At 41.4% G+C, this 14475-nt stretch overlaps 1 protein-coding gene across 2 annotated transcripts in view; it reads left to right on the plus strand.

The window, feature by feature from the left end:
- Window positions 1-14475, plus strand: part of csmd3b (CUB and Sushi multiple domains 3b) — a 1253873-nt gene that overhangs the window by 1225355 nt on the left and 14043 nt on the right. For both annotated transcript variants that reach the window (XM_051936007.1, XM_051936008.1), the window contains exons 63-65: window positions 87-198; window positions 7049-7228; window positions 10141-10206. In XM_051936007.1, coding sequence (XP_051791967.1) covers window positions 87-198; window positions 7049-7228; window positions 10141-10206 — 358 coding nt within the window. The remainder of the gene's footprint in view (window positions 1-86; window positions 199-7048; window positions 7229-10140; window positions 10207-14475) is intronic.

The following is a 14475-nucleotide window of genomic DNA, read 5'->3' on the forward strand; positions in this document are numbered from 1 at the left end:
CTCGTGATTGTTTCAGATCAGACTGAAACTGGAAGCCAAAGTCCTCATATTAATGTTTTTGTTTTACTCTGTGCTGACCATTTCAGATCGGGAGCATGGTCCAGTTTTACTGTGAAAAGGGGCACCTTCTCCAAGGTTCAACAACAAGAGTCTGCTTACAAGATCTCACCTGGAGTGGAGTTCAGCCGGAATGCATATGTAAGTGGGAAATGTTAACCAAATCCATTTTGCTGTTTAATTGTGGTGCATAACTGTAAAAAAGACAAACTAACGTTCATAATCCTGTCACAACTGTTTGTCCTTCTAGCACAGTATCTGTTAAAAGTTTTCATCTGTTGGCCTTCATCTGCGTTTTATGGGTCACAATTTGAATCCCCAGTGCAAAAGCGTTTTCTTTGAAATTTTATTCTTGAAATTTTTTTTTTATCTTTTATTGAATTTATTAAAAGCATGTAACGCTCCATACAATCAAGTCAAACTTAACAAAACTAAATTCAATTCAACCTCCACCCATGAGAAAGGCCAACACTACTTTGAGTGAGAGTAGTAAAGAGGGAAAGAGGAAGGCAAATCCTTCTCCCCAATATAAATGCCTGTTCTAAAATGTTATTGATTAGGGTTTTTAAAAAGTTTTTTGAACAAATCCTCTAACTGAGAAATTAGATTTTTTCCAATTTCAAATAATAAATAACATCAGTTACCCACTGACTTCAAAAAGGCGGGTTAGGATTCTTCCAGTTGAGCGAGACAAGTCTACGTGCCAATAGTGAAGTGAAGGCCATGACAGTTGGTTTGTCCTTCACCACTTTAAGTTCATCTTGTGAAATTTTATTGTGGCACCAATCAAGAAAAGTCCAGTAGTCACTAGAGCCCGACACGTGATCCTTGACGAGTGAAAGTGACAGTTCTCATTTCATGCTTCATACGTGTCACTGAAACTGATAAATGAAGAAAAAAATTTACATGCATAAAAAAAACGAGCAAGAAAAATAAAGTTAATTATTTATATTCGTATTTTCAGTTATTACTCTTTATTTGCAGTGGTTCTCAAACTGTGGGGCGGGCCCACCTAGGGGAGGCGCGAAGATGTGAAAAAAAGAAAACGAATCGAAAATATGAAAAATCCATCTATTGAAACCAAAACAAATGAACTTAAACTACATTCTGATACTAGAAAAATAAATACAGAGTTAGATAAATGTCGATAAAAGTTAAGTAGGTATAATAAAATATGCATCTATGATATATCATTAATTAAAAAAGAACAAATTGCTATTAGTGGGCTCCTTTCAAAAAAATGTTAGGGGAGCGCGATTAAAACTGTTATGAAAACTTGGGTCGCAAATACTTAAAGGTTGAGAAACGCTAATTTATTGTAATAGTTCAACAGTACTTTTCTTTATTTGCGTGTTTACTTCAAAATATTCCCCAATAAACGTGAGGAATTTTCATAATATTTTAGAACTATTGAAGGCAAAGCCCCTTTGGCCTGCTTGTAGGCCAAAGCCAGCCATTTGAGTAGTCACTCAGGCTGCAGAGGAGTCAACTGTTTCTGGGTAGGCTGGTTTGGAGGCCTGGCCTTGTTGGTCACACCACTGCACTCTCAACAAAATGAACTGCCAGGGACTCCACTTCTATAGGGCTGGGGGGGTCTCTAGTTGTGATGAAAGGAGTAGTCCCCCCCCCCCCTTCCACTCCAAAACACAAGGAACTTAAAGACATTGAAAAAAACATCCATCCATCCATCCATTTTCCAACCCGCTGAATCCGAACACAGGGTCACGGGGGTCTGCTGGAGCCAATCCCAGCCAACACAGGGCACAAGGCAGGAACCAATCCCGGGCAGGGTGCCAACCCACCGCAGGACACACACAAACACACCCACACACCAAGCACACACTAGGGCCAATTTAGAATCACCAATCCACCTAACCTGCATGTCTTTGGACTATGGGAGGAAACCGGAGCGCCTGGAGGAAACCAACGCAGACACGGGGAGAACATGCAAACTCCACGCAGGGAGGACCCGGGAAGCGAACCCAGGTCCCCAGATCTCCCAACTGCGAGGCAGCAGCACTACCCACTGCGCCACCGTGCCGCCCTTGAAAGAAACAGTACATTAATAATTCTAAATGTGATAAAAGTAGTATTACATGAAACATAACACTAAATGAAAACCAAACTGAGCAATATTAACAGAACTCATCATGATACACCTGTCCTTGCCACCGATTACCACGATTACGTGCGCTTCAATAACTCAATTATTCACAGAAACCAGATTTCTAAAATGCCATGTGAACAGTTATTCCAGTTAGAGAAATTGGCTAATTGGCCGAGAAACCTGAATAACTGAGATGGTTTTCACCACAAATAAGCTGGTTATGTGACCATGTACAGTAAACGTTTGGGTTAAGCTTTATTCCTCTTTATTCCTCCTTCTGGATGAAATATTATGCAGCTCACGATAGCAGTGTCGTCAGTGAACTTTTGCACGTGGCAGGACTCCGAGTTGTATTGGAAGTCTGATGTATGTTGGCTGAACAGGACCGGAGAAAGTACAGTCCCCTGTGGCGCTCCTGTGCTGCTGACCACAATGTAAGACCTGCAGTTCCCGAGACGCACATACTGAGGAGAAGCAGACACCATAAAAGAAAAAGGCAAGAGGGAAAGCTATTCAAACCGTATGGAAAAAGTCAGGTGACCCTGGGTACATTTCTGGACAAATTATTTTCCTTTTCTTGTGAATAAGGTGAAGGCATTTGGGAGAGGACCTGGCGGGCCAGCACATGGGACTCTTTAGTAATACGTTTCCCTGAACAGGAGACGGAAACAGAAGTATTTCAGCAGTGACATTAAGTTAATTGGATTAGAAGAAAATATGCAATATGCATCATAACAAAATTAGACAGATGCATAAATGTGGGCACCCCAACAGAGATATGACATCAATACTTAGCTGAGCCTCCTTTTGCACATATAACATCCTCTAGACGCTGTCCTCCTGTAGCCTCTGATGAGTGTCTGATTCTGGATGGAGGTATTGCTCACCATTCTTTATACAAAATCTCTCCAGTTCAGTTCAATTTGATGGACAGCCTGCTTCAAATCATCTCATAGATTTTTGATGATATTCAAGTCAGGGGACTGTGACGGCCATTCCAGAACATTGTACTTCTCCCTGTGCATGAATGCCTTTGTAGATTTCCAACTGTGTTTTGGGTCATTGTCTTGTTGGAATATCCAGCCTCTGTGTAACTTCAACTTTGTGACTGATGCTTGAACATTATCCTGAAGAATTTGTTGATCTTGGGTTGAATTCATCCAACCCTCGACTTTAACAAGGGCCCCAGTCCCTGAACTAGCCACACAGCCCCACAGCATGATAGAACCTCCAACAAATTTGACAGTAGGTAGCAGGTGTTTTTCTTGGAATGCGGTGTTGTTCTTCCTCCATGCAAAGCGCTTTTTGTTCTGACCAAATAACTCCATTTGTGTCTCATCAGTCCAAAGCACTTTGTTCCAAAATGAATCTGGCTTGTCTAAATGAGCATTGGCATACAACAAGCGACTCTGTTTGTGGCGTGAGTGCAGAAAGGGCTTCTTTCTCATCACCCTGCCGTACAGATGTTTGAATTGTAGAACGATGTCCAGATACACCATCTGCAGCAAGATGTTCTTGCAGGTCTTTGGAGGTGATCTGTGGGTTGTCTGTCACCATTCTCACAATCCTGCTCATATGCCGCTCCTGTATTTATCTTGGCCTGCCAGACCTGCTGGGTGTAACAGCAACTGTGCCTGTGGCCTTCCGTTTCCTGATTCCATTCCTTACAGTTGAAACTGACAGTTTAAACCTCTGAGATGGCTTTTTGTAGCCTTCCTCTAAACCAGGAGACTCAACAATCTTCGTTTTCAGATCTTTGGAGAGTTGCTTTGAGGATCCCATGCTGTCACTCTTCAGAGGAGAGTCAAAGGGAAGGAAGCCCAACTTGTAATTGACCACCTTAAATACCTTTATATCTCATGATTGGACACACCTGTCTGTGAAGTTCAAGGCGTAACGAGCTCATCACACCAAGTAATCAGCATTGAGCAGTGACAGGCATTCGAATCAGCACAATGATGAGGAGACCCACATTTGTGCACAGCCAGTTTTTCACATTTGATTTAATTTCATACGACCAAATACTGCGTCACTAAAAATCTTTGTTTGGAAAACACCATAGTGCTCAGATGTTCCTAGGAAATGAAAGACATACCACTGTTATCTTGTTTGTTGAAAGGAGAGTCAATTATTATGCAGGCTGAGAGGGGGGCCCAAACTTTTTCATATGACTGTATATAGAGGGTTTGGTTAGTTGTGTCTAATTTCTTATAATCTCTGCCTTCACTGGTGTGTTTCTGTACTTGTGGTGGTTTTCTTGCTTTTTGCTGCCGCACTTTTTCTAATCGTGTCGGCTCAGAGGGTGGTACATATTTATAAATCACAAGAAAATGGAGAGGGGGTTTGGGAGGTCGTCCACGATCACGGATCGTGCTCAATTCACCAAGAAGTAAAAGCACTGATGATTACGTTTGATTCATCTAACGGTCTGGTGATCCCCCCCAAACCACCTTTGGCATTCGTTCTTAATTCATCAAGGAGGACCACCCCATTCTCTCTGCTCAGAAGGTTGTGATAAATGCACAGACTCCCACGTGTTGGTCACAAACACACTGGCATGTGAGAAGCTGAGATAGGGAAACACTGGTCTAAACCACAGCGCCCACTAGTGGCCTGGGGAACACTTACAGCACTATCATCGCTCATTCTCGGGTTATTATCGGTCGCACCTCCACAAGGTTATTGGTAGGGGATACACCCTCCTGTTTCAATATGGCAGTAGAAAAGTCCCATTTCTAGCGCTACACTGAAACGCTTCCACAGTTTCGAGGACATAGACGCGCACAACTACTGCCATATTGTCTGTGAATGTGCATCCCAGCACTTACAGCTCCTTAAATTCAGTAAATTGCAATATTAAGTCTCGATCCTAGAGCTTATCTCTCCACTCAGCCGCAAGGCATCTTTGCAGTGAATTATCTAAAAAAGCCATCAGTAAATTATGTCTCATTTATTACAATATATATTTCTATTAGTCTACATTTTACATAGAAAATGAAAAGCAAACATAATAGGCATTTAGAACAGAGAATGCCATAATTGTAGTGAAACAAAATACATTAACAATAATTGGGGCAATTTCCAAATTAAAATCATTATGCATTGATCTGAAAGGGTCCAAGTCGATTTGCTGTGTTATTTATTCAGGCAAAAAGGGACGGTCTGAAGGAAGCGCGTTATTACTCACAACACCACTCGCCGCCAAAATAATTCCATTAACTCAAAGGCAAATGCCAACTAATAAAAGGCATTCTCAGCCGCTGGTAATCACCAGAATTACAAGCTGGCACAATTACAGCTCACAGCACACAGAGAGGATTCACCACCGCTAAAATCCACACTAATGTGTTAGGTCGTTATGGATGAAAAATGACCAAATAATTAAACGCTGTGCTTAAACGGGGGGGCTTTTGAAGTGTGCTCTTTAGCACATCCCTTATTTACATTTGGGAAAAGTGCTTTGCCAGGCTATGTTATAATCAAAGAGCGGGGCAATCGGAATCGATGATCACAATCCGTGAAGCTGCGCTTTTATTTTAAGGTCTGTACGCAATGCACCTGGGGGTTGGTATTCAGAGCCCCTCACTTTTTACATATTTTGGTATGCTGCACCCTTATGCTAAAATCTTGCTAAGTAACATTCAACACTCCACAACGACAAACTGGAAACAGAGCTTCAGGAATTTTTGCAAATTTATTATCACTGACACAAGTGTTCAGACCCTTCACTCCGCACTTCGTGGAAGCCCCTTTGGCCGCCATTCTATCCAGGAAGCTTTGCATGTATGGATCCTGTCAAGCTCTGTCAGGTTGGATGGAGACCATCAGTGCACAGCTATTGACTTGGGTCTCTCTATGGATGTTTGATGGGTTTCAGGTCCAGGGCTCGGGCTGTCCACTCAAGGTCATTCTCAGAGTTGTCCCTAAGCCACTCTTATCTTGTCTTTGCTTTGTGTCCTGTTGGAAGGTGAACCTTTGGCCCGATCTGAGGTCCAGTACTCTCTGAGCAGGTTTTTATGAAGGATGTCTCTGTACTTTGCTCTGTTCCTCTTTTCCTCAACCCTGTCTAGTCTTCAACCTATTAGCATGACGACACCACCACCACCACCACCACCATACAGTATATCAAATTCAAAGAGTCCTATCTGGCTTCCAAAAACATTTGTGATTGCTGCCGAAAGGGGGTATTACGAATTACTGACATAGTAGGGTACCTGAACTTTTGCAAATTTATTTATTTATTTATTTTTATGAAGTGAGGTATAACATTTCTCTGTTATGTTTTAGTTTGTTTCCTGTTGTGCTCTATTTATTGATGAGGGTGCTCATCACCAATCCTTTGATCACTTCATATGATCTCCGTATCGAATACAAACTCTGTTTGCTCACTCACCAGTGTATCCATGGAAATGCTCCACAAGAACTCCTTATACTAAAATCCACTACAAGAAACCTCCGTTTTACAAATGCCCACCGCCTTCGCCCCCCTGTGACCAAACTTCATACAATGGGTGACCGAGTCTTTGCGGCCACTGCTGGCCTACCAGAGAGCCTGAGAACACAGCAGATTGTAAAAAACAGCTAAAGACTTTTCTATTTAAGGAAGCGTATTAACAAGAATGCTATACTTATTCTTGTTTTATCTCTGTTTTTATCTTGCTTTGAGATTTACTGCTAATGTAAAGTGCCCCTATAAATAAAATGCATTATTATTATTATACAAATTTCAACAAAATAAGTAATTTGGCCAAACTGTACTGGCATGGCACTGTACACTTTGCTTGTTTCTTGTTCATCTGATTCCTTTCAGCTGCCTCTAATAATGTTTCATGGCACTTGGCCACTAAACTTTCTCAAACTGAAAATGCTTTTCTTCCTTTTCAGCTCACATGTGTAAGCAGCCTGAGAGCCCCCCACATGTGACGGTGGTCGGGATGGACCTCCCATCGCTTGGATATACGCTGCTTTACACTTGCCAGCCTGGCTTTTTCCTATCAGGAGGATCGGAGCACAGAGTCTGTAAATCAGATGGCACATGGAGTGGTAAAATGCCAGTATGTCAAGGTAAAAAGACGTGTAGCCACATTTATCCAAAATTACCAAAGTTCTGGAGCTTTTCGTTTCCTTCATAGGATGATTCAAGCACCAGTGTGACGTGTGTTTAAATAATTCCGTGGACAAAATATCTTTGTTATAAAAAGTTTAATAAAACTTCAACGCAAAACATTTCACACAAAAACAGAGGAACAATTGGTATTAAAGAACGGAAAAATTCTGTTTAAGGCTTATATAATTTGTTTCATTTCTCAAAGTTTGGTCATGGTGTCATACTTGAGACACGTTAAGCAAGTTAAACACGTTAGACATGATCATAAAACTGTATACCGTCACCTGTTCTGTTTGCAAACTTATCTAACAGTCCATGCTACCAGTAAGACGATTTCCTCACTGGCTTAACTCTTTGAGGGCTCAATATTTTTTTCCCAAAACACTCTGTTTTCTGAAAACTACACAAAGCAGTGTTTTCACACATAAATCAACATAAAATGTCTGTTTCTGCATGCTATGGCTGGATGTTCAGCATCTCTGGCAGCACCAGACGTCAAAATCAATGAAGCTGACTTTCCTTCTAGCAAAGAGAGTCAAACCAAAATGTAACGGCGAGTTTTGTTGCAGTTTACAGCTGATTACCGTCCTCTGCTCCTGAATTTTGACAAAAGTCGAAAGAGCTCATTAACACTCTGTTCTAAGAAAGTTCTATCTCATGAAAGGGCTATACCATATTCTAGGTGGCTGTAAGAAACTGATAATCTGTACAAATTAAGCAAACTATGTGACTCTTCAATTCCACCGGGGTAAATGTTAACATTATTCAAAGTTATTGTCTGTTTTTACCTGCATTTTTATTACTCTTTAATTTAATATTGTTTTTTAATCAGTATGCTGTTGTAAATTTCCCCTTGGGATTAATACAGTATATCTATCTATCTATCTATCTATCTATCTATCTATCTATCTATCTATCTATCTATCTATCTATCTATCTGTCTGTCTGTCTGTCTGTCTGTCTGTCTGTCTAATCCTGCCAACTACGCTATCTATCAAACATATGAATTTAACATCAAACATTAGCTTTCTAAGATTGCCTCTTACAATATATATATATATATATATATATATATATATATATATATATAAAATATATATATATATGGAAGCGAAGGTCTGTGATACAGTTTGCATATTAGCAGTTGGATATCCACAAAGGGAGAAAAAATGAATCACGTATCATAAAGTAGTTTTTATTCCTGAGCTTTCAGCCCCTACCAGTAGCCTTCATCAGAGGATAATGCTTAGACATACAAGAATGAAAGGCAATATATAGCAACAATTAGTTGGGGGGGGGTTACAGGTCGTAACGTTTTATTTATTATGAACATGTTCTACTTAAGTTTGCATATGCTGGGTTTATGTCCAAATGTCTGTTAATGGTGTTTTTGTCTTCTGTTACACTTCCTTATCAACGCGGTGTGTCTGGAGGCGCAGCACGCATCCTGGCCAAATCAGGCATCAGAATAGCACACAAACCTGTGAACAATCTGTGCACGGTCCTTTTCAACGCTAAAAACAAGACATCGACAGCAGAAACACGAAACGCAGTTTATAGCATTCCATGCAGTTCTTGCCCAGCGGTATACATAGGACAAACATCAAAAAGAATTTCAGCTCGCATACAGCAACATCGCAACACCATTAGAAGGAAGGACTCACCATCACGGATCTATACGCATACAAAATCAACAGGACATACGCATAAACTGGGACAATGTACAAGTAAGATTTAAGGCCAGTAATAAAAGTGCCAGAGAACTGGCTGAATCTTGGCTATCAGACAAAAACACCATTAACAGACATTTGGACATAAACCCAGCATATGCAAACTTAAGTAGAACATGTTCATAATAAATAAAATGTTACGACCTGTACCCCCAACACACACACCTAATTTTGCTATATATTGCCTTTGATTCTTGTATGTCTAAGCGTTATTCTCTGATGAAGGCTCCTGGTAGGGGGCTGAAAGCTCAGGAATAAAAACTACTTCATAATACGTGATTCGTTTCTTCTCCCTTTGTGGATCTCCAACTGCTAATCAGAAAGAACCACCTCCCAAAAAATCTGCTCCTTGCTTTTTATCATTGTTCCATCGAGAGTGTGCTCACGTATGGACTGTGTGTGTGTGGTATGGCAGCTGCACTTCCTCAGAAAAGAAAGCGCTCCACAGGGTCGTCAGGATAGCGGAGAGAACAATTGGTTGTACCCTCCCCACTCTGGAACAAATCTACACATCTCGAAGCTGCAAAAAAGCAATAGACATTTCACAGGATTCATCACATCCCGGTCATTGCCTCTTCCAGCTTTTGCCATCGGGCAAGAGATACAGAGCTATGAAAACTAGGACAAACCGCCTTAAAAACAGCTTTTATCCGAAAGCAATCATGGCCCTGAACTCAGAATAAAACTGCTCCATATCACTCTCCCAATGTGCAATATAGACCGTAAGTCAACAAGTGCAATTTGTATATTAATTACTATTCGGTTTGTTATTATTTTCTCTCTTTTTGTCTTTTTAACTCTTATTCCTCACACTGAGTCGATTGCACCTTCAATTTCGTTGTTCCTTTGTAAAAGTGACAATGACAATAAAGATCTATCTATCTATCTATCTATCTATCTATCTATCTATCTATCTATCTATCTATCTATCTATCTATCTAATATATACTGTATCTGTTTGCATATATTACTGTCTTGTTTTTGTCGTCTAAATAAATCCTTGAGTGAGTGCAAATTTGTAGTAGTGGATCGCATTCTGGGGGCTACGTAGGAAATGACCTAAACATATGGTAGTCGGATCAGTGAAATTACAGTCATAGTAACACATGAAATGTTTGTTTGATTCTCTTACATTACAGAAGGATCCAAAATGTCTGAGAAAACAAGTAAGGCCGTCCCAGGAACTCCGAGCCCCAAGCTAAACGGTAAGGCCCGATTTCTCTGCTAGTTGACCACATTGTTATTGACGCCGTTGTATTCTTTTTCGAATGCCGTTAGAACATTAGACAAATTGTGACCAAAACAGGCCCAACAACCTCATCGTTTGATAGGCCCTGAAGTCCTACTCTCCACCACAATATTTGGTCATTTATTCCACATGTCGTCTTGTGAAGAAAAACTTGTGCGAAATCTGCACTTTGTGTACAGAATTTATTTGAAAGTAGCAACTGGGAGCCACTGTACTAATTTCTTTTCATAACTGTAAACACTTCGATTGTGTTACCCCTTAAACTCCATTTGCATAAACTGAAAAGGTTCATCTCCTTTAATCTCTCCACATAGTTCAGAGGTCTCAGTCCTAACGCTGCATTGTCTTTGTGTTTTGTAATATGGAGGCTGTAACTGTACACAGCACTCAGGTGAGGCCTCACTAGTGTGTTATACAGTACAGCGTAAGTGGTGTTGCCTCCCCTGACTCGTACTCCGCACTTCGAGGATGCTATATAACTAAACATGCCATCAGCTCTCTTGGTCACTTCTGTCCACCGTCTGGCTGTAGACAGAGTCCAGTCCACTACGAGTCTTCTCATGAGGGCTCCTTTAAACTTTCCAATCTTTCATTGTGTATTCAGATCTAACCTTTCCTTTACATGTACTTACATTCCAGTTTCAAACAATAACCGCTGCCCCCCCTGCCCAGGCAGCACACTAGTGGCCTCCAGTGTTCCCACAATGCCATGGGCAGGACTCTCTTAGGTACCAGTGAGGTTCTCTCTCTCTCCTCTTGTGGTTTGGTCCAAGATATTGATCTGCCTTTTGCCCACTTGGGGATTGGACGGCTCTTTTAGCCTTGGCACCCCTGCAGATTTTGTGTTTTTCTTCTTCGGCCTAACTGGATTGTTTTTTGTTTTCTCTGTCCTCCCAGCCACCTGACTGTACCTTTTGTTTTGTTGTTGCTTATTCTTTAACACTATTGTCTAATCTTAATTGTTTCTCTTTGAGTGACATTGTTATATGAAAATGTGCTCTAGAAATAATGGTGGTGGTTGTCGTTATTGTTGTGATATCCTACTGGTGCCATCACCCCTGACAAACACTGACAATGTGGTACCCTTCTTAATTTGATGTAACCCCCCCTCTCGAGTGTATCGCACAAAGTAATACTTGCTTAGAAGAATAAAATTCAAACAAACAGCTAAATCTTAAAAAAAAATAAATAAATGAAAGAGTTTCTCCCTCTGGGAATCCTCAAGAATTTCACAACTTTAGCCCATCGGTCCAAAAATACCCCGAGTGGATTTGCTGTTTTAGTGCCCGAAACGTATCATCCTCACATAATTTGATCTCCCTTAATGAATTAAATATTTACGAATGCTTTGATCATTACGTGGGGTCCCAGTGGATCGTGTCGCATTTCACTGATGTGTTCTGAGAGGCTCTGCATTGTTTGGTCTTCTTATCAGCTAAGCTCTTGAATGTTAAACTATTCCTTTAATTAATAAATAAGCTGAATACGGCTTTGGCATTGTTTTTGATTATTTTAATTCTCATCATGTCCGAAGCAGCAGGAGGGGTACGGCGTGGGGGGGGGGGGGGGGGGGGGGCGATGTACAGATCTGGGCCTTGTGGTGCAGTGCGTTGTGCTGACCTACCAGAGTGAGAGCAGCTAATTCCACCATTTGTACATAAAGGGGTCAGGGTGGGGGGCACTTTCAGTCCACACAGACTGTGAATCTCAAATTTATTAGGAGACTTGCCTACTGAGTGAACTTGTTCTGGTTTGGTTTCTTTTTCAATTTTTACTGACTTCGCTGTGCATCTTCTTTGAATTTTCTTTTTTTGCTCTTAGGGGGATTTCACTTACGCCGAATCTAATTCTGCACTACACAAATTGAATCTGAAACGTATTTAAGGACATTCGTTTATTTTCACGTCACAATTCTGTGACATTGTGTCTTCTCGTTGTCATGGTTACCAACCAAGTGTCCACAGTGTGTGTTTTTCATATAAAGGTCAGCACTCTTAAGTCATCCAAGACTGATTAGAAATATTGTACGTGTAGTGTGTGCTTTGCTTTATAAACATTTCACGTTCGTTATAAAGATTTCTCACTTTTTCTGGTTACTGCAGGGGACCACCCATTTCAATTGAAGTGGACCCTACAGTTTCACCAAAATTCTTTAAGGCTCGCCGTGTACCTTTTGCTCTTAAGCAGAGGATTGATGAGGCATTAGATGATCTGGTTGAGCGAGGCATTTTTGTACCACTGTGACACTCAAAATGAGCAACACCCATTGTCCCTGTCACAAAAAAGGATGGAAGTTTAAGAATCTCTGGTGTTCTTCCAGATGGACTTGAAGTGGAGAAGGACAAGCAAACTGTGATTGCATTCACTACACTTCTGGCAGGCAGACTTATTTTGTTAAATTGGAAGAATCCTAACTCTCCTCTGATAAGTCAGTGGGAAACCGATGTTTTATATTATTTGAAATTGGAAAAAATCAGATTCTCAGTTAAGGGATCTGAACAGAATTTTTTCAAAACCTGGCAGGATCTAATCAATAATATTTTAGAATAGGAAGAAATAATTATTTCCGCATTTCTTTTCCTTCTCCATTTATTTATTTATATACAGTGCATCCAGAAAGTATTCACAGCACATCGCTTTTTGCACATTTTGTTATGTTACAGCCTTATTCCAAAATGGATTAAATTCATTTTTTTCCTCAGAATTCTACACACAACACCCCATAATGACAACGTGAAAAAAGTTTACTTGAGGTTTTTACAAATTTATTAAAAGTAAAAAAAACTGAGAAATCCCATGTACGTAAGTATTCACAGCCGTTGCTCAATACTTTGTCGATGCCCCTTTGGCAGCAATTCCAGCCTCAAGTCTTTTTGAATGTGATGCCACAAGCTTGGCACACCTATCCTTGGCCAGTTTGGCCCATTCCTCTTTGCAGCACCTCTCAAGCTCCATCAGGTTGAATGAGAAGTGTCGGTGCACAGCCATTTTAAGATCTCTCCAGAGATGTTCAATCGGATTCAAGTTTGGGCTCTGACTGGGCCACTGAAGGACATTCACAGTTGTCCTGAAGCCACTCCTTTGATATCTTGGCTGTGTGCTTAGGGTCGTTGTCCTGCTGAAAGATGAACCGTCGCCCCAGTCTGAGGTCAAGAGCGCTCTGGAGCAGGTTTTCATCCAGGATGTCTCTGTACATTGCTGCAGTCATCTTTCCCTTTATCCTGACTAGTCTCCCAGTCCCTGCCGCTGAAAAACATCCCCACAGCATGATGCTGCCACCACCATGCTTCACTGTAGGGATGGTATTGGCCTGGTGATGAGCGGTGCCTGGTTTCCTCCAAACGTGACCCCTGGCATTCACACCAAAGAGTTCAATCTTTGTCTCATCAGACCAGAGAATTTTCTTTCTCATGGTCTGAGAGTCCTTCAGGTGCCTTTTGGCAAACTCCAGGCGGGCTGCCATGTGCCTTTTACTAAGGAGTGGCTTCCGTCTGGCCACTCTACCATACAGGCCTGATTGGTGGATTGCTGCAGAGATGGTTGTCCTTCTGGAAGGACCAGAGGACCTCTGGAGCTCTGACAGAGTGACCATTGGGTTTTTGGTCACCTCCCTGACTAAGGCCCGTCTCCCCCGATCGCTCAGTTTAGATGGCCGGCCAGCTCTAGGAAGAGTCCTGGTGGTTTCGAACTTCTTCCACTTACGGATGATGGAGACCACTGTGCTCATTGGGACCTTCAAAGCAGCAGAAAGTTTTCTGTAACCTTCCCCAGATATGTGCCTCAAGACAATCCTGTCTCGGAGGTCTACAGACAATTCCTTTGACGTCATGCTTGGTTTGTGCTCTGACATGAACTGTCAACTATGGGACCTTATATAGACAGGTGTGTGCCTTTCCAAATCATGTCCAACCAACTGAATTTACCACAGGTGGACTCCAATTAAGCTGCAGAAACATCTCAAGGATGATCAGGAGAAACAGGATGCACCTAAGCTCAATTTCAAGCTTCATGGTAAAGGCTGTGAATACTCACCCTGGGGTCGACTGTTCTACCTTGATACAGCCGGTTAGATGTTCACGAGGTGCTCATACGCAACAGCACAGATCAGTACATCGCCAAGTCAATCACGATCAGTAATTAACATAACAAACCTTTTTATATGCAGAGAGATTTTCATCTGCTGTTCTTTTCAGATCTGCTTTTTGCTTGCCAAGAACGTTCTTTC

This window comes from Erpetoichthys calabaricus, chromosome 13 (assembly GCF_900747795.2).
Source record: "Erpetoichthys calabaricus chromosome 13, fErpCal1.3, whole genome shotgun sequence".
NCBI lineage: Eukaryota > Metazoa > Chordata > Cladistia > Polypteriformes > Polypteridae > Erpetoichthys > Erpetoichthys calabaricus.